Source organism: Perca fluviatilis, chromosome 18 (assembly GCF_010015445.1).
Source record: "Perca fluviatilis chromosome 18, GENO_Pfluv_1.0, whole genome shotgun sequence".
Classification (NCBI taxonomy): Eukaryota; Metazoa; Chordata; class Actinopteri; order Perciformes; family Percidae; genus Perca; species Perca fluviatilis.
In genome coordinates this window covers 9,704,051-9,729,993 of record NC_053129.1, presented here as the reverse complement: position 1 = coordinate 9,729,993, position 25,943 = coordinate 9,704,051, and the positions used below count along the sequence as shown (strand labels likewise).

Here is a 25,943-nt window from a genome sequence, read left to right as displayed (position 1 = left end):
CCACGCTAGCAGCTAGGCGAGCATTATAACGTGTGTTACAAAGTGACCCACGTTTGTCTCTGAAGTAAAGGCTGGACTACAATAGAGCTGTTTGGAGGAGTTTGGGAACAGCGTTTTCTGTTGGAGATGGTAAGTCCCTTTACGGGGGACTTTGGGCTTTTTCACTTTGTAAACCTATAACATGCACAAAAAAGATACATAACACAATAAAGAAAAGGGAAAAAGCCAAAAAGCATAATATGAGCACTTAAAGCAAAGGGCCGCGAGTCAGACTCGATCCAAGGCCATTGCGGTAAGGACTGAGCGTCAGTAGAGAGACAGAGGACATCGCGTCATACTGTGAAAGCCACGCCCACTGGAGGGGAAAACAACTCTGCCTTGACTTGTATTGCGTGAAGGTTTATTACTCGTCAATGCCCTCTGCTAGCAAACAACAGAAAAATGCCTAAAAGCTGCTGCGTGGTGATATTCACTACCAACAAGGTAAATAGCCCATGACTTAAGTTTTTATATGCAGCCACCGGGAGAAACAGGCTTTTATGAAGACAAAAGTGGATACAGACGTGAGGAGTTAGCAGGGAGAATGGGATGACTGTGTGGGATCCTGACACTAAGATAACGATATGGTAAGCATTTTGTTACCAAGTCAAATATCCAAATGTTACTTTTAGGCTAACTATATCGGAGACGGTTTAGAACCGAGACGCCCCAACTCAGAGTAGTTTCCTGTATCTGTTTCACGTGGGCTCCGCCACGGCCACGCCTCTTCAGGAGACCAGCAGCAGGTCCGAGTGTATTGATTCCAATGAGAGAAGTGAACGTGAACACAGATTATGACCGATTATTTAGCCCCATAGTCACCCAAGTAAATACTCGAGCCATTTTTCACAAGCCACAAATCTCCAGAACATTCTGACACTACAATGGCATTTTTCAGACGTACACATCAGGATAAAATTAACTTTGTTTGAGACCTGTTGCTGTCTCAGGACCAAGCTATCGCGAGATCTGGCAACAAAGAGAAGCTAACTTCAGCTAACGTTGGTGAACGCCCTAACGAAACTAATCTCAGTGATGCTGAATATGTCTTTTAACTGTGTAAATATCTAACAAAAAATATCTAAAGCAAAAGAGAACATTAATAAATTATACAAATATAACTTTTCATATATCCACACGACGTTCACTTTTCACTTCACGAGGACACGCCCCTTTAGGAGACAGGAAGTGTGTACCGTTTCAGACCACTGGCGCTGCTTGAAATGCGCTTATCTTTAGCATGGAGGATCTTTGACCATTTGTCTGTAAGTTAAAGGTGCTCTAAGCGATGTGATGTGTTTTTTAGGCTACAACATTTTTTGTCACATACAGCAAACATCTCCTTACTATCCGCTAGCTGCCTGTCCCCTGAACACACTGTAAAAAAAACGCGGTCTCTGTATTAATGCGCGGAAAGGCCCTCACGGGGAGGGGACGGAATGAGGAGGAGGGTGGGGCGAGCTTGTTTGACAATACTTTGAAAGTCGACAAGAAGTAACGTCACACAACATCGCTTACAGAACCTTTAAGCTAACACACGTAACGTCAGCTTAGTGTCAGCTTAGTGTCAGGATCCCACAGTCTCCCTGCTGATTCTTCACGTCTGTATCCACTTTTGTCTTCATAAAAGCTCAGTTTTTCAGGTCGGCAGCTTTTAAAAACGTAAGTTATGGGTTCTTTACATTGTCGGTAGCTCACATCACCACACAGCAGCATTTAGGCATTTTTCTGTTGTTTGCTAGTCCTCTGTCTCTCTATGGGGCGCACGCTCAACCAGGTGAGCTACCAGGGCGCACCTAATCAGTTCATCCTTGAGTCCAATTGGACGTGAGTTCACAGTGGCCTTTGAGCTTTGATCTTTTTACCGACCCAATTGAATCAGTTCATGTTTGAGTTCAAGTGGATGTTTGTGCCAAGAAATTCCCTCCAGGAGGTCACGCGATAACGCGTTCACGACAACGGGACGGACGTACGTTCGACAGACGTACGGACAGGAAGAAGAAGTATTCATATCATTTACTTAAGTAAAAGCACTAATACCACACTGTAAAAACACTCTGTTAAAAGTCAAAGTCATGCATTGAAAATGTGACTTAAGTAATTGTATGTAAGTATCATCAGGAAATTGTACTTGTATAGTATTAAAAGTAAAAGTACCCAATGCAGAAAAATCCTCACATTTTAGAAACTGGAAACGATCCAAACTGTTCTGTCAATCAACTAAGTGTTTAATCGGCCAATCATTTCAGCTGGACTTTTATGCCTGTATATTGTTGGGTAGTTTAATTTATAATAAAACATTATATTTTATAAACTACATGTGTTTTGTGTGCAAAAAACAAATTTGTTAAGTGTAACTAAAGTAACTAAAGTTGTCCGATTAATGTACTAGTGGAGTAAAAAGTACATTTCTCTATGAAAAGTAGAAACTGGCATTACAAAGAAAAGACTGTAGTAACGTACAAGTGCTTCAAATTTGTACTTGAGTAAATGTACTTGGTTATATTCCGCCACTGCAGGCAGACAACCCGGAAACATAGCACAGCCGTCGCCATCATACTGCTCCTTGGCATGCACCTGTTCAAATTCCAGCCGGTCCAAAAACTCACCTGTTTTGGGATCGTAGACGTCGTTTTCATTGACAAAGACGTCGTTGAACACTATGGTCCCCGCGCTTCTCATCGGGCGAGTCAGCGCGGCGGAGAAGGAAAGGCGTGGCACATGGGCATCAGACCCTGCGGGACCTGATCCCGGCGGGGAGACGGAGAGCACGAGTTAGTATGAAACAAAGATCACACAGTAAGGAGTGCTTTCATCTGCTGTTTAGTAAGAGCAACACGTACCCTGTTCACCTCTGAGACCTGAGAAGTAAGATGAAAGACAAAAAAACAGTGAGTTAATCATCCAACAATATCATTCTCGCTGCGTATTTTCTATTCTCGTCTACAGTAGATGTGAAAAAATAAAGACCCAAGATACAGCTTGCAGGTCTAAATCAGTAAATGTTATTATTAGGGCTGTCAAAATGAACGTGATAACAACAAGTTAACACAAATTCCTTCTAATGCCACTCGTTTCTTTTTGACACATGATAAATGAACACGGGTTCTGTGATTAAACCTTGGGCCGCTACGTAAACAAACTTCCTCGAGCATAAATGGATAAAGAAAATGTTTTTTTGAATGGGAAGTTCAGTTTCAAAGCTTCAAACTTAGTAGAAGGGGATGCGTTTGTGAGTCTTTATGTCCCCACGTGAGGTTAAACACAATTAGATTGTTACATTATATTACATGCAAGTTAAAGGGTAACTACCGTATTTTTTATTTTTGTTTAACCTGGACCCTATTTTCCTATGTTTTTGTGTCTAAGTGACTGATGGGAACAACAATCTTTGACATTGGTCCAGTATTAAGGAAGATCGCTGCAGTCGGCAGCGGCAAAACAAGCTACAATGTAAGTTAATAGGGCAATTTTCCAGCTTGTATTTACCTTCACAAAAGTGCTAATTTTTATCATTTTAGCATCGTAAAATATACTTCATATAAAGTTGACAAAAAGTAAATAAAACTATGAAAAGATGTTTTGGGTCGTCTGTCCACTTTTCCAATCATCACAACTCTAGTTTTGGTCGAAATAAACACAGTGTATTGAATTACATGTGAAAATATGTTGGCTGTATTCACACTAAAGTATTGTTTTTTTAAATGGAGTCTGGTGGGTTTAGCGCTAACAACCTCAGAGCTGTTTCTGGTTAAACAGAAAGGTCTTTAAAAGGTCTATCTCTATAGGGATCCTTTCCATAATGTTGTAAGACACTTAGAATAATAATCTGAGCCTGTCAGTTGCAAATAAAGCAATAAAGTGGACAAAATTGACAATGCACATTTGCCCGGTCTGTAGCTGCCAGTTACAGCGTTCACGCTCCAGTATTAAGCGTGAACGCTGTAACTGGCAGCTAGCGCTAGCGCTAAACCCACCAGCCTCCATTTAAAAAGCAATACTTTTAGCGTGTATAGAGCCAACATATTTTCTCATGTAAATCAGTAAACTATGTGTTTATTTCAACCAAAACTAGAGTTGTGATGGTTGGAAAAGTGGAAAGACGACCCAAAATGGCTTTTCATAGATTTTATTTTGTTTCTGTCGACTTTGAATGAAGTGTATTTTACAATGCTAAAATTACTGTTTATTTACATGGAGTCTGGTGGGTTTAGCGAACGCAATTTCACGGATGTTTTTATCCTCAAAAAAAAGGATCTTACTCTATAACAGAAACGTTGACCTCCTTAGAAATCCTTTCCATAATGTTGTCAGACACTTAGAATATTAATCGGAGCCTGTCAGCGGCAAAACAAGCACTTTTGTGAAGGTAAATACAAGCTGGACAATTGCCCTATTAACCTACATTGTAGCTTGTTTCGCAGTGATTTTCCTTAATACTGGACCAATTTCAAAGATTGTTGTTCCCATCAGGAAAATAGGCTCCAGGTTGAAAAAAGGTGTAAAGTGGGACACTACATTGTGTTAGTATTACCGAGTAATGTTACATTAAGGTCAATCTGTTGTTTTTTGATGGGCTTGAGTTTTTTTTTGAGTTTTTTGAACATTCAGTACCTTTGACGTTATTCTGGAGAAGATTCTATCTATTCTATCTAGACAGTATTTGTCATTGTCTTGCATAATGCATAAACCAAGCAGGTCCACTACATGTTGATAAGAGCATTAAAAACTTGAAAATTAAAGTACATTTAGAAATGTTTGATTAATTTGCGATTAACTTACGATTGAACTACGGACGATCATGCGATTAATCACGACTGAATATTTGAATTTTATTGACAGCCATGGTTTTTACATTAAACGTGGAATCACATAACTCAAAGACAAAGTTTGTTGTCTTTACCTGGGGGTCCAGTTAGTCCCTGCTTGCCCTCTGTGCCAGGAGGTCCCACCCTCCCTTGGGGTCCTACGGGCCCCTGGGCTCCCCGCTCGCCTCTCTCTCCACGGGGGCCCGGTAGACCAGGTGGACCTGTGGGCAGGAGAACATTTAATGAGACATCACAGCTGGGAAACACACTCCTAAAAAAACACTTTTTAACATTTATAGTTTCTCTTAGAATTCCAAAAAAAAACATGCACAGAACGCTAAGACATTGAATCTGGTCGGCCTCAGGATGGGCCTTTCACCCTCATGTTTACTAAAACTCCTCTTTCTGACAGATTGCAGACTTTTCATAGGCTTTTTAAGTGAATGCTTGTCAGGATGACAGCCTGGATTCTTTCTTTGGTCTATTCCCCCCCTCCACCCCACCCCGGCCTCGCCTCCCTTTCCACTGAGTGCTATCTTTTATCCAAAAGTCAAATCCCATGCCCCTCTGTCCTCTGCAGTGGTGGAATGAGTACATTTACAGTAAGTAAATTACAGTAACTGAGTACATTTACTCAAGTACTGTACTTAAGTACAAATGTTGAGGTACTTGTACCTTACTTGTGTCTTTTCCTTTCATGCAATACAATGTTTTATTATAAATTAAACTACCCAACAATATATTGGCCCACAAGTCCAGCTGAAATGATTAGCCGATAAAACAGAACTGTTTCGATTGTTTCCAGTTTCTGAAATGTGAGGACTTTTCTGCATTGAGTTCTTTTACTTTTAAGACTTTAATTACTTTGTACATTTTCCTGATGACACCAACATACTTTTACTTAAGTAGCATTTTCCAATGCTACTTAATACTCAATAATGTCGAATCGCAATACTTCTAGAATTGCGATAAATAAAAAAATCGCAATACAAATCAAATCAGCACCCATGTATCGTGAAAGAATCAAACAAAAGCGTATCGTCCCAGCCCTAATTTGTAAAGTGTAGCCTATCAAGTGTATAGTAACTTTAAGTAAAGGATCTGAATACGTGTTCCACCACTGGTCCTCTGCCACTCACCCATGAAGTCCTGTTCTATGAAACTGTGGAACTCGTTGACCAAGTCCAGCACTGAAGAGTTGAGTCTGTGTATGTCGGAGTGGACGTTCTCCAGCTGGACGGTCTGGATATTGTGGATAAGATCTCGGTGAGACGTTACCGTGACGTTGAGTCCATTGACGCAGCTCCACAGCCCAGACACATGTCGGTTCAGGCCCTCCCTGATCCTCTCCAGGCTGTCTGAGAACGAGTCCAAGTGTCCGCACACTCCCTCCAGCTTGGAGAGTCTTCTCTCCAGGCCGTCGCTGGACCGCCGGCACTCCCCCACCTCTGTCACATAGTTGCTCCGGATGATCTGGATCTCCTTTTCCAGACCGCCGAATCGAATCTTCGAGTCATCAACATGCTCTGTCAGCTCCTTCTGCAAATTGTCCACCTTGGAGAGAAAGTAGAGCATGTACATAGGCGCGGGAAGTAGGGGTGCTGGGGGTGCGGCAGCACCCCTTGTTGGCGGCAGCACCCCTTGTTGGCAAACTGCGATCAAGCCCGTATTACCCAATGGGCATTAATCATTATGGTGATAATTATCCAATCAGAATAAAATAAAAGTTGTTTAATGTAATGATTGGGAGAAGGCCGCATGCACTGTGTAGATTGGCTAATGATAAAGGTGGGTGGGCATAGAGCAGGTTGTTTACATCGCACTGAATCAAGATCAGTTTTCTAAGAACGAGTTGAGATTGAAAGAGTGGAATTAATTTGTAACTGATCCCCGGTCAGATTGGGTTGTATCAGCGAGTGAAAGTGTGGAAAAGGAGAGAGAGAAGCGTCTGGTATAAAAAAGTACCCCCGAATAAATAGCTTTTAAAAGAGCTGGGAATGATGAAGAGGAGGATGTCGAGGAGCTAGTCACGTTAGCTTGGAAGAATCGCTGCCTTCTACCAGCTACAATCTGCCACAGCTAACGGTGGCTAACGTTAATTTTAGCAAAGTTGTTGTGGAAAAAGACAGAGATGAGGCCGGACGGTCATCAGCATTACAGAACAAGGTAATGGCCCCTCAGGTACCATCATCTCTGAAGACCCTGCACTACGGGGACCGATTACAGAGACCGTCCGGGAGTAAGTTATACCCAGAGGGATATAGCCTTTCAGAATCGGGCGGCTAAATGTCCAGCATCTCGGAGGGGGGACGAGGCTGGCGGTAGAAAGACCCGCTCTCTCACTAACGAGGCACTGACCCGACACCTTCACAACGGTGAAACGGTACCATGGGAGAGGATTCTATATCACTGTCCACCGGAGACATTTGTTGCGTTGCCTGTAAAGTTCTACCAACACACAGCAGCGCATCTGTAGTAGGGTTTAGCGAGCTGCTAGAGCTGGACTTTGAGGATTTGATCTGCGACTTTGCAAAGAAAAAGACAAGAAATTAGAACTTCTAAAGGTAAGAGCTATTATGCTATCTGTAAATTGAGTAGGTTAATATAATCTGTTGTGACCGTGTGACCAGATAATGTACATATTTGGTTTAGTTTATTGAAAAGCCATGCATATCAGACTTATTGCATCATAATTTTGTGATGCTGCTATAGGCCTGTGTGAGACTTAGTTGTCAGTGCAGTATATGTTGGCTTTTGCAGTTTGTGAAGTGCCAGCTGACTAAGTGACTGTTATTTTGCAACCTGCACTCAGCTGTGTTGTGTGATGGCATTGTTGTATCTTCAGTCAATCACGTTTCAGAATTACTATTGTGCTTTCTGCTTTGGTGATTTATAGTGAATACTATATCGCCATAGTCTTGAGCCATACAATGCTTTGGTATGATTTAATTAATTGTAACACTGTCTTGTGATGTGTGAGTCGGATGGCAGTACTTGGTTTATTGAACTGGAAAGGCATAGCGACGCGTCTGCTCAGCTGTACATAGTCATTCATTTTTTTTTATTTTTTATTCGATAGTGACAGTGGATAGACAGGAACGGGGAGAGAGAAGAAGGAATGACGACGCAGCAAAGGACCGCGAGGTCGGATTTAAACCTGGCGGCTGCAAAGGAATCTTTTGACCAGTAGTGATTGGCATGTGATTTAGTGCCTATATATTTCGCTGTGCAGTATATAGCAGTATGTAGCCTACTTCATGGAGGGTGGTGGGGGTGAGGCAGAGGTAGAGTTGTTCTCCGCGACCGCCGCCCTCTGAGCATGTAGATACTTGTCAGATAATGTAGATACTTAGTTAATGTGTGTATTTTGGACGAGTTTCTTTCGACAAAGTTCTACCATAAATATACTTTTTTTCCATCTTTGCTCGGATTTATTCTCCAATGGCATCTTCTACACAGAAATATGTAAGCATATTATCTGAGCCATGTCTGTCAAGAAGACTCAAATGTTTGTAATATGCTCAAATATTTTCCTAACTAAAATAACATGTGAAAACCCTGTTTGCCAAGATAACCACGGGGCATGTTTGATGGACATAGTGTTGTTTTTAAAGAACATCAAGCAATTTTATGTTTCAGTATGTACAGTTTAATATAACCACACACACATCATTTAAGAATTACCATCATTATTATCATCAATGGTAACTTGATCTTTCATGTTTAATTCTACGTATTAGTACAGTGCCTACCAAACTGGGGCTCGTCATGAGATATTCAACTAGGAACGTGGGGGGAAATCCTAATATGCCACACATTGTATGTGGGGTTTTCTTTTGCGGTGTGCAAATGTTCCACCAAAACAAGTTCCTTCCCGAGACTGTTTTGCAGAGCCACCGTCAGCCACTGCATTGAGAACTTTTGCTTTAATACTTTAAGTACATTTTCCTGATGATACTTACATACTTTTACTTAAGTCACATTTTCAATGCAGGAATTGTACTTGTAACAAAGTGTGGTATTAGTAAGAATCTGAATTCTTCTTCCACCTCGGATGTAGCCAGACCTTACTATATGGTACTACATTTAGCGAAAAGGGAGATAATGTTCTGACACAGCTTTTAGAGCTTAGTTAGTTGTGTACTACTCTCGCATTGCCAGACCTTCCTCCACAGCGCTGCAGAGGAGGGTCTAGCTAGTCCACACAGAATTCCGGGATGGGAGAAAAAGGTGCTCTGGTTTATTGGCATTTCTTTAAACCAATCACAAGTGTCTTGGGTGGTGCTTAGCGGTGGACAGAGCAATGGTGCCGCTGCAAAATAGCCTCGGGAAGGAACTTGTTTTGGTGGAACGTGTGCTCATTCAAAAGTTGTTTTAGTCGTTAGATTGGACAGATGTCTGGATTGACCCTGCAGAGATCTGAGGAGCAGTTAACCATAATCCTCGGAAATCTAACCTCCGGTAGATTTATGAGGATTATGGTTAACTGCTCCTCAGATCGGAGGTTAGATTTCCAACACAAAGAAAGCGGAAGGTAACGGACATCTGGCCGAAAAAGACAACAGAATTTCCGGCGGCAACAGAGCAATCCCTGAAGTGAAACGTCATTGATATAGACTTGTTGTGTACCTTACCTCAGAAATGAGGTCGCCCTTGGTATTGGTCAGATCTGTCAGCGTGTTGCCATGCGTCTGTACAGTCCTCCCCAGGCCCTTCAGAGTCTCATTGATGGAGTTGAATGTGACCATGACTCCAGCCAGCTCTCCTTGGATGGACTTCAGATCCCCTCCTAATTTCCCACTATGGACGCCATGGCCATCCAGGCGGTTCTTCAGATCGTTGATGTTGGTTTTACACTGTCCGGTGCACTCCTCCACTTCCTCTCGTAGTCGTCCCACCTCCTCCTGAAGGTTGGAGCACACCTGAGAGCACACCGATTCTCCCGAGTCCACCTTTCTCCGCAGATCGGTGAGTTCCGCCTGGCACCTGTCGAGGCCGCTGTGGGTGGAGTTGGCGAGTGAGCGCAAGTCGTCCTCTATGCTCCGGCAAATATAACAGTCTTCGACATCGCGCCCCAACGTTTCCACCTCGGTGACGATCCGGTTGAAATGCTCGCCGTTCTCCCCCGTCACAGCTATTATCTTTTTGACGTCGTCTGTTAAGCTGATCACTCGGTCGTTCAGTGAGTCCCCGGACACGGACAAATCATTCAACCGGGTGTTAAACTTCTGGATGTCCTCTTCGTTGGCCACGACTCTCCACTGTAAAGTTTTCACGGTGTCGTCAGCCTTACGCCCCTTTCCGTTAGGCCCGCAGGTCTCGTTGCACATGTTTGTGGTCGATGTTAGCCTTCTGTCCAGGAAGGTTGTGATGTTCTCCAGCTGGCTCAGACGCCGACTGTGGTCGGTGACCGTATCTCCTAACACGGACACGTCCAGCTCTATCTTGCCGATCTTGAAGCCGTGCTCGTCCAGCCGACTTAGGACCATGTTGCGCAGCTGCGTGAAGTCTCTCTGGACGTTGTCCTTCATGTTGTTGCCCGTGTTGGTGCACCTCTGCTCCGTCTTTCTCACCGTGTTGTTCACCCTTTTCTCCAGCTCTCTCAGTCTGCCGTTCAGCCTGTCCTCCGTCACTCTTCCCTTTCCTCCGCCCGTCCCAGCCAGCTCCTTATCCAGCCGCCCTTTAATGGTGTCACACTTGTTAGCCGTGGAGGTGACCCGGACGTCCACATCCGTCAGCCTCTTCTCCAGCTCGGTGACTGTGTTGCAGCAGGCCTGGGAGCGTTGGCTCTCGCTGTGGAAGATGTCCAGGCTCTGCCTCAGGTGCTGGTCCATGGAGCCAAACAGCTTCTCCAGGGCTTGTATCCGCTCCCGGTCCTCCTGCTGCTGGCGCCTCAGGTCCTCCACACCAGCCTGCAGGGAAACAGGGATTACCAGGATTGGAATTAATTTGCTACTTGTATAGTTTGTATCAATTATGTATTAAGGTTTTTGGCGATGTATCTGCGGCCCAAATCCATTTGTAAAAAGTAAAAGGAATACGTGTCTTGCTCTCTATGCTTTTTCCAAATACTCCCCCCACCCCCCGAGTCTCATACTGAGTGCATACAGAGATTACAGTAAACCGTTAAATTAAAGCCAATAGGATTGAATACATTAATGTGTGTGTAAATATAATCTGCTGTAAGAAAATATGACCTGCTAGATCACATGTTTTTCTTTCATTTCCTTTCCTTTCATTTCATTTTCCTTCAATGCTTTCCTTCTTTGTGAAGCATCTCATGCTGAAGTATTTTAAATTCCTTTTGTGGAAAATAGTGTCAGTCGAAGAATGGTTTATCGTTATCTCATAAATGAACTTTATGAACACTGACATGTAGGTGTAGTTTTCAAACATGAACAGCAACATAATAGGAAAAAAAAGATGCCAAACAACTGTGAGCAACAGGGGTTTTCGGTACTTTGGTAGGTAGCAGTTCGAGGCTTTTTATGTGTTTGTGCCCAGGGGCCCAGGATTGTGCTTGCACATAAGGCAAATAAAAACTCAATTTAGACAAATAAACATTGTTTTATTTAAAATCCTAACCCTCTATTTTTTCAAACCGCTTGAAAATTGTGTTTGGCCTTGTTGCCATTTTCCTTTTTATTTTTTGTATCTTTCTTTAACGACTCAATCATTCTTTTCTTTTTTTTGCAGTATTGTTTTTATGTTTGTTAGTGCAGTGGTTTATGTGGGAATGTAATGTTCTTGTTTTACTGCCTGGATGTGGCTAATATTGTTTTACAGCTTTAGGCAGCAAAGATCACATACGGGGAACAAAGTAAAGACATGAACTACAACTAGCAATCACACAGGGTGACCTTCAAAATGGCTATAACAAAGTAGAATATTGACTTTAAACATATTGATCTTTACCTGGCAGGCAGAGCACGACAGAGTCACCCTTCTCTCCAGCTCGGTCAGAATCTCCTCCTTCAGCGTGTTCAGCTGGTTTCCCCCCGGTCTTACTCCTCCATTGGCTCCTCCGTCCAGCTCGTTGCTCCCTCCATTCACCAGGTGGTTGTTGATGTTGAGCAGGGTCTGGTCATGGACCTGAGCAAGCACATGTCCACATAGTACTGTCAAATGGTCTATCCTTCCATTACATAGAAATATAAAAACTGTAAAAAACACAGAAATCAATGAATCAATCAAAATACTTGGGGAATTCGGTTTGTTACATATGCCTATGCTCCACTCCCGAGCAGAAATTATAAGAACAAACAGAAATAAGAAATAAAGTAGAATGAGAAATACATAAACAGAATAAGAAATATGTATGTAAAAATGCAATAAAAATATGTGCATTACAGTAAAATGTGTAGCTTAAGCACATATGTAAAAATAGCAATATGAGTCGGCTACTTCTGATTTAGCGCTCCGCTAGCTTGAATGGGCATGAAATGATTTAATTGTGCAGCTCCTCTAGACTTTCTGAATGGATCAAATTCTGATAGAGAAACAAGTCATTTCCTGGGGGTTGTGACGCTCAAAAAGATGATTTACAGATGTCTCTTTTACCATGCAAATCTATAGGAAAAAGTCTTTTTGGGGGACAAATCACGTGACATTGCTATTCTACCCTTTGGCCGCTATGTTCAATTTGCTTTAAGGCCTGGCATATCAGTAGCAAATCATCAGCATACAACTTGTAGCCTAAACACAAGATTGACTGAGAGAGCCACCGCTAGAGTGACTAGCATTAGCATTAGCTAAGGCTGGTCGTTGGACTCTGTGTCCAAGGCTTCTTAAAGGGTAACTACCGTTTTTTTTTCAACCTGGATTTTTCAACCCTATTTACCTAACGCTGTAACTGGCAGCTACAGACCGGGCAAATGTGCATTGTCAATTTTGTCCACTTTATTGCTTTATTTGCAACTGACAGGCTCAGAATATTATTCTAAGTGTCTTACAACATTATGGAAAGGATCCCTATAGAGATAGACCTTTTAAAGACCTTTCTGTTTAACCAGAAACAGCTCTGAGGTTGTTAGCGCTAAACCCACCAGACTCCATTTAAAAAAACAATACTTTAGTGTGAATACAGCCAACATATTTTCACATGTAATTCAATACACTGTGTTTATTTCGACCAAAACTAGAGTTGTGATGGTTGGAAAAGTGGACAGACGACCCAAAACATCTTTTCATAGTTTTATTTACTTTTTGTCAACTTTATATGAAGTATATTTTACGATGTTAAAATGATAAAAATGAGCACTTTTGTGAACGTAAATACAAGCTGGACAATTGCCCTATTAACTTACATTGTAGCTTGTTCCGACCCTGCCGACCGCTGCGATCTTGCTTAATACTGAACCAATGTCAAAGATTGTTGTTCCAGGTTGAAAAAAACGGTAGTTACCCTTTAATATTAGGCATGTCGTCGTGAAAAGTCAACTACCCAGAGCCCACTGTGTCATGGAGCCCCAGGAATGACTTCCAACCCTAACAGATTCAGTTTACCTGTGTTCTGTTGTAGAGATGGTCCAGCTTGGTTTGGATGCTGTTGATGGTTTCCTTCATGTGTGGCTGAGCTGAATCAGCAGGGACAACAGCCCCATTCAGACCGGGCCTATACAGGAGAAGAGTTGAGATTTCCTAAGGTTTTGGCTCACATTTATCATAAAAAGATGTATATGTTAAATAGTATATGACATCAAAGTGGAGAGTGAAAGACAAATTACCAAATAGAAAATGCATCATGTACACAGGAAAGTGGTGTGTGGAGAGGCAACACATTGTCATGAACGGGTTTGTATGATATCGTACGAAAACTTATGCACAACTATTTGACAGGACAGCTTTAAACAGAAGAGAAAGGGGGGGGACGACATGCAGCAAAGGGCCAAACCAGCGGCCGCTGCGCTAAGGACTGGGCATTCGTACATGGGGCTGCCCGCTCAATCAGGTGAGCTATCCAGGCGCCACACGTTTAGCCTTTTTTACAGTTACATTTAGCCCAGAAAAGGTGACTGTGAGCCAGGGACAGGGCATGGCGAGGTGACCGTCCTTTTTAGGGGCCGTAGCAGTTGGGACGACACATGAGCGGTACCAAAACAAGTTAAGAATAGAAAAGAGGTTGTTTGGATTAAAACACACATGAACAAATGCATTTTCTGGCTGAAAGTCTTGTGTTTTCCCTGGGGTGCAAACTCCGCTCCCCCGGCTTGAAAGTGCTGTGTTTTATGACCCACCCATCCACCCCGACCTCCTCCCTACGTTGACCAGAGTGGTCTTATACAGCAGCAGTTATCGTGGTGCAAACGTAAATACATGGAATACATACCAATTTCACTGTTTTACCTTTCGTAGCTATATGTACAAATGGTTCATGAGAACAGCTTGGGAGAGGATGGGTTTAGTCTATATTTATTTGATTCTGCCTGTGCACAGTTAAAGTCAAAGGACACATTCTGTGTATATATGCAGCATCCCATTACGTTCTGAATGAGGCTTAACTATTTATATCTTGCTATCCTACCCACATCACTGTATATATGCTAATAAACAAACATATCCTCTTCTTAAACCGAGCTGCTGAAATAAAATGCAATAAACATGAACTGATACACAGTGTGCTACTCATTCCACAGTGTACTGGGTGATATCAGTACAGCAAAACTAGCAACCCTTGATTGTAAACAGGATTTTGGATGAAATAAAACACGGTGTTCTGAAAACAAGATCCACGTACAGCCTCTGGTTCATGCCGTGGATTGTGGTCTGCATGTTATGCAGGTCTTTGCTAAGACCACGGATGGTTTCCTCCAGCTGTCTGATCTTCTCAGAGTCACCTGGAGACAAAGATAACAGCCAATATGAGAGAGGAAATGTGGAGTTTAACTCTTAAGATTTTATATCTACTGCTTGCAAAATACAAACTCAACAAAGAATGGAACCTTTAATATTTACAGTATAGAAAGCATTACGTCCTGCGTGAACATGACATTTTCCAACAAACTTTAAAGCTATAGTGCGTAGTTTCTGTCGCCCCCATGAGGAATTCTAAGTAATGACAACAACACTGTCATTGCATCCACGTGACACAAGCCTTCCGTGATTGCACACCACCCCCACCCCTAATCAACGCAGTTGCTTGTAACCAAGGAGGACACGTAGGATTAAAAAAACATGGACTCTTCAGAAGAGGTAATTATTTTCACTTGAGTTTCTGCGCGCGAAAGTCACCGGAAGACATCTTTTTGCAAACATAGCCGTACTTCTAAATACAGAGTCACTGTCCTTGCTTTCCAATCCAAATCTCATGACACTTGGGGGGTTGTTTGCTTTGTGTTGTCAGTGCTGATCAAGCCACACCAGGGGTTGATGCACAGGCTGTATAAGTGAAGCCAAAACGTCTAGATTGCCCCGTGGTGGCTGGTTGCAGTATAGGTCATAAACCCCACCCCCTCTGTGTTAATTGATGGGACATGGGCCAAACTAAAAAAATTAAAGTACACGTAAAGTACGATTTTTTTCAAAAGTGTTTTGTTAGGTTGGTTTCCGTCATTTTTGGTAGTTCTGATCACACTGATGTTTGTTAAAGTGTTCATTTTTCGAATAAGTTTGATTTTTATTAGTATTTTTGATGCTATAAAAAAGGTGTGAAACGTCATGATTCACAGCTGTGATTGACTCGCGATTGGTCAGGCGGGTGTATGGGCGGGGCTTTGATTCCCTGGATACACAGCCAGATCACCACTGTGCAGACTCTGGCTCCGAAATTACAAGATGGCAGTGGAGACGCGTCATCCATTCCATATATATAACCTATGCACCACACGCATACAGTCATAATGAAACCAAAATGAGTAATGACTAAGAACACCCTCCACCCCCAAAATTCAACTTTGATTGTTGCTTATATAGTCATGAATATTTAAATTTAGTCAGGAATATTTAATTTTATAGAGAAATACTTCAGATTGAAACAAAGTTTTTAGGGGCTTTAAGTGAAAGTCAGATTGGATTCAAGAGTTTTCCAGCTGTATTTTACAGTTATGTAGCATATAGTTGTTCCCAGATCTATTTAAAGTTGTCAGTTTGCTTTAAATATTGATTGATTGATTGATACTTGAGACTGACAAGATACATATATGTTACATTTTGATATTATTTCACAAAATGAATGCATGCATCCTGATAACATGAAACCATATTTGAAGTAGATGCCATTTGGATTTCATGCAGCCTTCTCTACGGTCTCTACCTTCTCCTCCCTGTCTGCCGCCTGGGTTGTAGCCCGTCGGCGTGACGCTGGGTCGCCCTCCATTGACCTGGGTGTTGGTTGTTCCCTTTGGCCCATCGTGGCAGTCTTCCCCAGAGTAACCATGGCAACATTTCCACTCCATTTCTGTCACCATCTTGTAAGCTACCTTATACCGTGGCCTCCTGAATGTCCGGTAGCTGAGGATGAAATGGAAATTTCAGATATAAAATCTCATCTGGACTCCGATTTGACAAAGACTTAACACTTATAACATGGACTTATGACTTCATTTTTTAACCACGCCTGTGAAGTGGCTCTTCCAATGGCGATGTTGGTCTGATGGGTACCAGTCCACTCCCTTTGTCCAGATTTAAATATCTCTAGCTATTAAATGGATTGTGATGAAACTTTGTACAGACATGTATATGGTCCTAACAGGATGAATCTGACTGAATTTAGTGATCCACTCACTTTTCATCAAGTCAAAAATGGAATACACGTTTATGGTTTATGACCACATTCCTGCAGAATGTACCTGACATTGCTAAAGTTAACATGTTAGTATGCTTAGCTAAGATCGTGAACATGGTAGACATTAAACCACCTTAACATCAGCATGTTAGCATTATCATTATTAGCATCATGGGTAGATGCATAGACTGTGTAAGTGAAGCCAAAACATCTGGGTCGCCCCCTGGTGGCTGGCTGCAGTATAGGTCATAAACCCCACCCCCTCTATGTTAGTGGATTGGACATGAACCAAGCCTTAAAAAATAAATGTACACGCCAAATAAATTTTTCCCAAAGATAGTTTCTGTCATTTTAGATAGTTCTGATCACGCTGATGTGTTCAAGTGTAAAGTTTTCTGATAAGGTTGTTTTTTATGAATTATTTGATGTTATAAAAACGGGTTAAAATGTCTTGGCTCCGAAAGTACAAGATGGCGGCGCCCGCATCCAGGATATTTTGGCTTCACTTTTGTACAGTTGGAGAAAGTGGAAATGCATCGTCCATCTTCTTTTTTTACAGTCTATGGTTAGCATGTTTATGTTAGCATTAAGCTATTAGTACAGCCTCACAGAGCCGCTTAGCATGGCTGCTCTTGTTGATTCTTGTCTTCAGAATGGTTTGGGACTTAAAGTAAGCAGACTTGTGCCAGACCATGACATTAAGACTTAAAATGTGTAGTGAGATCCTGATAACTAAGTCAAGGACCCATAGTGGTCCCTGAACCCTGTATTGAATACCAACGCTGTACACTGTTGATATTAATGTGCACTGAGTCAATGGATGTCTGGGAAATAGCTCCAAATCATCAACTGATGATGAATGGGATTTAGAGTGCTTTGTAAACTTTAGAATGTTATTTCTGTACCATTTTCCAAAAGAAATCAACCCCATCCAGCACTAAATCTTTTTTTCCTCAAAGACGATTCATCTGAAAAAAATATATATGGATGTTTTATTTGGATAGCTCCTTTGTAGTTCTATCATTATTTGTGTCATTTAGCTCTGTGACTGAAGAGACTCCTTGTTACAGTAACAGTGCAATAAATAGACCAGAATTGGCCGGATGTCTGACTACAGAGTTATGGCAGCGTCACAGGAAAATTAACAAGCCCTGACTGGGAACGTTTAGCAGGTTGCTCTCTTCTTTATGCCAACCCACAAACATCACTGTAGGTATGGCAGAGGCTTTTCTGCGCCATATTAAAGACTTCAACTTCCAGCTCTCCGCTCTGAGAGCGTGAGAAAAAGGGATCCACATACTCTCTGATGAAAAAAACAAAAACTAGGGCCTGGAGAGGTAGCAGGAGGAGGAGTTGGTCGAGCTGGAGAAAGAGTACGAAAGTAGGAGAGCCATAAAAAAAAAAAAAAGAAAGACAGAGTAAGAAGAAGAGATTGTTTTTACAGGGTAGGAGACTAGACTGTGGTGCCTGGAACCCCTGCCGGCTTCATTCTTAGCATAGCCCAGGTTTAGGCCAAGGCCCCTGGCAGGCAAGGGATCAGGCAGCCAGGCCAGGGTCAGACAACATGGTGAAAACTTCAAAAGAGGGAAAAACATCAGGAGCTCATAATTAATTTTGCCTCGCATACACAACAACCACATTCGGGATATTTTTCAATCCATCATATATATATATACATACATATATATAGTAAATCTGCTCCAATATTTGTAACATCGGATATTCCCAGGTCTGCACCAGACATAGAGACAGAGCGCATATGAAAACCATGCCCAACAAAGGGGGAAACAAACAGCGCCACAATATGCAACGGGCGACGGCTAACGAGTAGCAAAGTGCCTGTAGCTAGCTAAAAACATCAGATTTAACCCGTTTTCTAAGTTTTTTATTTTTTTATTTTAGAAATATTGGTTTCTTTTAAGGAAATTGCCCCAAAATAACATGGATGCATGGATTTACGTTGTATGGAACCCATACAATGGTCCTCGCAGGTAATATGAATGATTACTTTCATTGAATTTTGAATTCTAGGTGTTTTCCTCAATTTTATAGCATTTGAAAAAAAGTTTTCATTTCAAAACATCATCGTGACTAAACTTTGACATATACCAGTCTGGGATCCACTCAACATCCTTTGATCTTAACTATTAGTCAAAGTAATTCATCCTTTCTGCTTTTTTTTTTAAACAAAAAAATAAGGTATAATGTCGTATACATTAGGTTTATTGACCATGAATGTATAAAAGCATTAAAAAAAGTGATAATAACATCGGGGGGAAAAAACAAACAGAAAAGTTAATTCTCATTTTTTTACTCGGAAGGACAAAAAGTTCATGGTGGATGGGAAGACAACACAAGGGTTAAGCATGTCAAAAGATTGTTGTAGCAACCTATGTCTACCAGAGAGGCAACGAGTCCTCCAAACCATATGGGTCGTTTGTTCCTACCCATTAATACGACCCACAGGAGCGTTTTACAGTACGTCATCACATCTAAACCAGAGAACGCAACAAAACTACTTAGTTAAGTTTAGCAAAAGATTGTTGTTTGGGTTAAAATCAGGCGCTAGGCCTACTTACGTTACTCAATCCCCACTCTCCTTGGTTACAGTCATGTGTTTGTTTGACCCATCCACCACCCAACCTGCCTAGTTCTGAAGAACTTGGCGCTCATTTACTTTGTCACATTACTTTCTGCTTTAGTCATAATTACTACCGCTACTAGAGGGCACTGCCACTAAAAAAAAACACACAGATGAGTCGTAATTGCTGCTTGAACAAAGTACCTAAGGGAGCATGTTTGGTGAGAGGACAGTCTCCAGAGAGGACAAGTTAGCTGTTAGTAAGCCGATGTTAGCTAGCAAGCTAAGGCATTTGCAAACATAAAACTGCCTAGCTTTCGGATTTATCCACATTCCTCTATGATACAAGCTGCATACTGTGTACAAAACTTAACTTACAGATATAAAGTCAACCTAAAACTGACCTTTGGATATTTTACTTGGTAACAAAATGCTTGCTGCACACGTAACGTTGGGCATAACGTTAGCTTAGTGTCAGAATTCCACAGTCTTCCCATTCTTCCTGCTGATTCCTCACTCCTGTATCCACTTTTGTCTTCATAAAAGCCCAGTTTTTTGGTTCGGCAGCTTATAAAAATTTAGTTATGGGTTTTTTACCGTGTTTTGTTTGTTTATTGTCCCCGTGGGGAAATTAGGTAGTGCATCCTGCCACACAGCAGCTTTTAGGCTTTTTTCAGTTGTTTGCTAGCAGGTTTGGGCAGGACTTAAATGCGCTCTGTCTCTATACTGAAGGTCCACCACAGTAATGTGTGTGAGATTGAGACCAGTACCACTTTATTGAGAATAGCCAGCCCAGTACTGAGCTGTAATTATGTCCGTAGTAGTGTTACTGGCTACACGCAAGTCCAGTCACAACCAGACACCTTTTTCTGATCAGACTCTCCTATGAAAATGAAAAAAGCTGGGTGAATTTGGTATCCACAGACAGGAAACAGGGGATGGACAGAGGATACAAACTTCTGTGGAACAGAGGGCAGAAAGCTGGATGAGCAAGACTGAATACAAATTAGGCCGTATTTGCATGGGATTAGTATCATCTGGGGACCTCGTGGGATTTAGAAATAACTCCCCCACATCTGAGTTTGGTGAGGCGCATTCGCACGAGATAAGCGAAGCCTGCTTTTACTCAAATTTACTGACGTATCTGTACCCCGAGAGTTGGCTACCCGGAGGCGCGCTGAGGACGGCCAGGGCGAGGCCGCCGCACCACACTTGGGTCAGGGTTTTTTTTTATATCTTTTTGGGCCAGGCCCGGTAGAGGTTATAAGAGGCGCATACCCTATCCCCGCCACGGCGACAGCCCTTAGATAAACCAACAGAGGTCTTTGGTCGGGAAGTGGTCCAGACTAGGTTGGCCATGAAAGGCGACGTCTGCAGCCCCCCGCGATCCCATCCTCCTGAGAGGGATAAAAAGGTGCACAGGAAACAAAAACCTTGCAAAAATTATATACGAACCCGCCAAATCCCAGACATGTGGGTTCGCATGGGAGTAATATCACAGAACCTCGTTGTTCGGCAAAATATGGTAGATCATTTGCGGGGGAATTTCTACTTGACAAATTACAGACTTGGCCGATTCGCACGGGATTAAGATCACAGACAACTTCCGTAAATATTACAAATGACTAGAGGCCATCAGGTACTACTAATCCCCTGTGAATAGGGCTTAAGATTCCAGCAACAGAGAAGAAGAATCAGAGAAGATATGAAATAGAAGAGAGGGCATAGATACTTACGCAACTCGAGGACACTGGCCCCAGGTACAGCGTTGATAGTCTGGTTTGATGTACGTCTCCACCCCATCCTCCATCACACAGCTAACAGTGCGTGTCACCACATAAGCACACCAGTTCCTATGAAAGCACACACACAAGCAGGCAAAAGGAAATGACAAATGAATGACTGTGTGATGACTGGCGGTTTACTGTAAGTTTAGAGTCAGGCGTTGACACGAACATAGCAGAACTCTTACACACTCTCAGTATACACTCTGCTGCCCTTTGTTTCCAGGCAAAAAAATAATAATAATCAAAAAGCAGGTCACTTGTTTGACTGTAAGGCTCCACTTTGAGTTTCCAGATCAGTATCTCAAACCCCAGACTGATTATTATTCTGTACAACATCCGAGAGAAATTGTCCGCTGGTCCAAATGTCAGATCAGTTTGGGATAACTGTGTGATTTTAACAATGGCTACCATTGTATGGCTTCCCAACTCTACACCAACCAACCCACACAAAGACACACACACACACACACACACACACACACACACACACACACACACACACACACACACACACACACACACACACACACACACACACACACACACACATATCCATGTGAAATAACTATCATTGGTTATAGTCATTCCACACAGCTGGAAAACCAACATGGAGCTGAAAGTGGCTGCGTAGAGCTACTTAAAACAATACATTGATTCCTTTGTATTAATGGTAATATACTGTATATAATTTATGATTGAACACTGCTTTCATGCAGGAGGTTTAACTCTTAATCCAATTCAATTTAAACCTGGATTAATTGATTTTGTTGCCATATATGTTGATATAGTGAACGTGTTAGCAAAAACATTTTTCACACATCCAGCACATGGAGCAACATTAGCTTTTATATGGAGTTGTGTTTCCGACCTCTTGGCGAATGTAAGTGGAATATTCACTCCCGTTTGAGTGCTTTTTTGCTCTCCTCCAACTACCGAGAGAAATATCTAGTTCGTAGCTGCCAAAAGTTCCACTATTTCCACCAGCGAATCACTAACTTGTCGGCAAATGTCGGTCCCCAAGTGTACAATGTTTTCTTTTTATAGAACACCAGCTGTCTGCTGCGCCTGAAATAGCGGTGGATTCGTCACTTCGAGCAACTTTTCCCATTACATTTGATCCATCCTTAATAAAAACATATTGATTATAGCCGTTTTTATTCATGTTTAAACTTAATCCTATTCTTAACCCTTCCTCAAATACAATGTCCTCATGTCTTTAAAGTCAAACTCAAAGAAACCAGTAACACACCCACTCCACCCCCCGTCTGCACTCAATTTGTCCTCATCCCTCTGAACTCCCGTGACCCTCAGAGATCGCTCATGATAACAACTGCAGATAGAATTAAGACACGGGCGACCTTCAGTTCGCTTTCTATCATCATTTTCATATTACCCACAATCCCCATCCACTGCTCTTTCCCAGGTGGTTATTATGGCCTATTAGTGTCACTCTCAGATTGATCAGAGCAGGGCTATGAAGGCTTTACAGATAAAAGTTGGAGTGTACAAGGAGTTCCTTCATGCTGAAAAGTCAATCAACGGCTTTGCTCCCTTTGTCTGTCTTCCTGTCTGTCATCTGTCTTTCTATGTCTCCTGTCTGTCTGTCTTTCTTTCTTTCTGTCTTCCCGTCTGACTTTCTATGTCTCTTTCTGTCTTTCTTCCTGTCTGTCTTCATTTCTGTCAGTCTGTTTTTCTGTCTCTTTCTGTCTTTCTTTCTTTCTGCCTGTCTACTCTAACTCTCTATTGCTCTACATGTCTGCCTCTGTGTAACTCCTTTTTCTTTCCTTTTTAGGCTCCCTGTCTGCATGGATCTCTTTCTTCCACTCACTGTTTTATTTTTCAAAAGAGGAGCTTTAGTCAGGCGTTCAATTAGCCACATTGTTGATTGTATTACTATTTATTTGTATGTTCCTTGCCTTTGTGATTTCCTGTGATATATATTGGGTATCGATTGGTTTTAATGCATTATTTGTCCCGTGATGCACTTTGTGACTTTGTCTCTGTGACAAGTGCTATATCAATAAACTTTACTTATTTACTAACTTATGATGGCCTATATATGTGTGTGTCAAACCCTCTCTCTCCTGTTCGTCACAGTTCTCACAACCCTCCCCCCAAACCCTTTTCCCCCTCCTCTCTCCCCTCTTACCTCAGTGGTTATCAACAACGCCTTACAACAAGAAGATCCTGGACTTAAACCCCTGGGGGGACGATGAAGCCAGAAGCTCATGGAGGCGTACCCCCACGCCGAGTCTCGACCCAAATGGTTCACAGACGTTACAGCCACACCGTGACTCCGTTCCACCCCGTTCAATCCCTCTGTCCATGGATGTCCCCCTCCATCCTTTTTACCCCTCTCCTTGACTCTAATCCTCCCACCGAACACAAGCCTGCCAAATCACACTCCTTTTATACAGCGCAGGAAGAAGTATTCAGATCCTTTACTTGAGTTCAAGTACTAATACCACACTGTAAAAAAAAAACAACAACTCTGTTACAAGTACAAGTCCTGCATTGAAAGGGTTAGTATGTAAGTGTGTCAGTATCTTCAGGAAAATGAACTTAAAGCTTTAGTGCGTAACTTTTTGATATTAAGGGACTAGAGCTGGGCAATATATCGATATTATATCGATATCGTGATTTGAGACTAGATATCGTCTTAGATCGTAATATTGTAATATGGCATAACTGTTGTCTTTTCCTGGTTTTAAAGGCTGCATTACAGTGAAGTTATGTCATTTTATGAACTTACCAGACTGTTGTAACTGTTCTATTATTTGCCTTTATCCACTTAGTCATTATATCCACATTACTGATGATTATTTATGAAAAATCTCATTGTGTAAATATTTTTGTTAAAGCACCAATAGTCAACACAACAATATTGTTGCGTATCAATATTGAGGTATTTGGTAAAAAAATATCGTGATATTTGATTTTGTCCATATCGCCCAGCCCTATAAGGGACGTCCGTTACATTCAAGCCGTTGCCAAATTAGTTGCTACAAAGCTAATTAAGACTATCAGCTCCACACAACTCTCTCTGGATTTCTCAGTATGGCTATGTTCAGAAGATTGTGGCGTCCGGTGATTTTCCCGCGCAGAAACTCGAGTGAAGATAATTACCTCTTCTGAAGAGTCCATCATTTTTTTTTAATCCTCCGTGTCCTCCTTGGCTATTAGCAACTGCGTGGAGGAGGGGTGGTCGTGGTGCGCGATCACTGAAGGCTTGTATCATGTGGACGCGCCGACAGTTTTGTTGTCATTACTTATAATTCCTCATGGGGGAGACAGAAACTATGCACTATAGCTTTAAAGTAATAACAACAAAAGTATTAAATGCAGAAAAAATCCTCACATTTTAGAAACTGGATGCGATCAAAACAGTTCTGTCAATCAACTAAGCGTTTAATCGGCTAATCATTTCAGCTGGACTTGTGGGCCGATATATTGTTGGGTAGTTTAATTTATAATAAAACATTGTATTTTATAAACTACATGTGTTTTGTGTGTAAAAATCCTTATTTGTAAAGTAACTAGAAACTGAAGCTGTCAGATGAATGTAGTGGAGTAAAAAAAAACAGTGTTGTAATGTAACCAAGTACAAATTCTTTGTTACTGAAAAAGTAGAATTTTCACGTATCTGTACTTCACTTTGTTATTTATATTCCTGGAATCTTTTACTTTTATATATACAGTATTTCCCCTAAGCGTCTTCGTTACTCGCTACTTGCAAGAAATGTTTTCGTACATTAGAGTGAAAGATTCTTCCTCACAAAAAAATGAAAGATTTGTTTCTGTTTTTCTATGTTGATGTCAGACTTTGAGGTTTAAGAAGATGTGGAGAAAGCCACAATGAAGTTCACAATCAAAGTTTTTTTTTTTTTACTCTTACTCTTTTTTATTCTTCTTCTAATAATTAAGTACATTTACTATCATACAATTATTTTTGATACTTAAAGTGCTGATATTATGCTTTTTGGCTTTTTCCCTTTCCTTTATTGTGTTATATATCTTTTTTGTGCACGTTATAGGTTTACAAAGTGAAAAAGCACAAAGTCCACCCCGAAGGGACTTACCATCTCCAACAGAAAACACTGTTCACAAACTGCTCCAAACAGCTCTATTGTAGTCCAGCCTTTACTTCAGAGACAAACGTGCGTCACTTTGTAACATACGTTATAATGCTCGCCTAGCTGCTAGGATGGCACTCCCTCATACTCTGCAACTGACAAGCTAGCAGTACTTACTGCGCATGCGCGACTCCCAACAAAGATGGAACAGAAGTGAGATGTCTCACTCTGTAGCTAAAAGAGAGAGCTCAACACACAGGGTGAAAAGAGGAGCTGCAGCAATGTGATGTACAACAAAAATATGGTTGTTTCTGAAAATTAAACCACATAAACTTATTCTGGTACAACCTCTAAATACAATTATGAACCTGAAAATGAGCATAATATGAGCACAGTACAGTTAATACCAGATACTTCGAGACTTTTACTCAAGTAATATTCTAAAAGGTGACCTTAACTTCTACCAAAGTCATTTTCTGGTAAGATAATTGTACTTTTACTCAAGTATTGCTTTCAAGTACTTTATACAAGACTGTAAAAAAAAAGTACAATATTGGAGCAGAAGTAGAAAGTGGCATGAAAAGAAGACTTTTTTTAAAGACATTTGCACTTAAGTACAGTGCTTGAGTAAATGTACTTAGTTTACATTCCACCACTGCTTTTATACCATACAACTGTGTGGTTTATTAGTGATCTTACTACTGCCGTCTCTTTTAACTCACCCCTCTCCACCTGTGTCCGTCTCTGTTTCTTATCTCCTCCTTTCTCACCATTTCTACTTGCTGTTTCTCTATCTCGCCCTCTGTGTGACTACACCTCTCCCCCGTTCCCCTAACACAGTGATCCTCCCCTTCATTTCACAACTCGTCCGAATGACAGAAAGAGTTAAATCATGTTCTCCCACTCCACCGGTACCTCATGACCGCCTGTTCC

The 25,943-nt window shown here is 41.6% G+C and overlaps 1 protein-coding gene across 1 annotated transcript in view; it reads right to left on the bottom strand.

The window, feature by feature from the left end:
* Nucleotides 1-25,943, bottom strand: part of emilin1a (elastin microfibril interfacer 1a) — a 45,998-nt gene that overhangs the window by 2,661 nt on the left and 17,394 nt on the right. Inside the window, exons 2-11 of the mRNA XM_039782005.1 lie at nt 20,887-21,003; nt 16,099-16,295; nt 14,584-14,683; nt 13,353-13,461; nt 11,763-11,939; nt 9,482-10,759; nt 5,987-6,401; nt 4,943-5,068; nt 2,883-2,900; nt 2,649-2,783 (exon numbers count right to left, since the gene is read on the bottom strand). Of these exons, the coding sequence (XP_039637939.1) occupies nt 2,649-2,783; nt 2,883-2,900; nt 4,943-5,068; nt 5,987-6,401; nt 9,482-10,759; nt 11,763-11,939; nt 13,353-13,461; nt 14,584-14,683; nt 16,099-16,295; nt 20,887-21,003 (2,672 nt within the window). The remainder of the gene's footprint in view (nt 1-2,648; nt 2,784-2,882; nt 2,901-4,942; nt 5,069-5,986; nt 6,402-9,481; nt 10,760-11,762; nt 11,940-13,352; nt 13,462-14,583; nt 14,684-16,098; nt 16,296-20,886; nt 21,004-25,943) is intronic.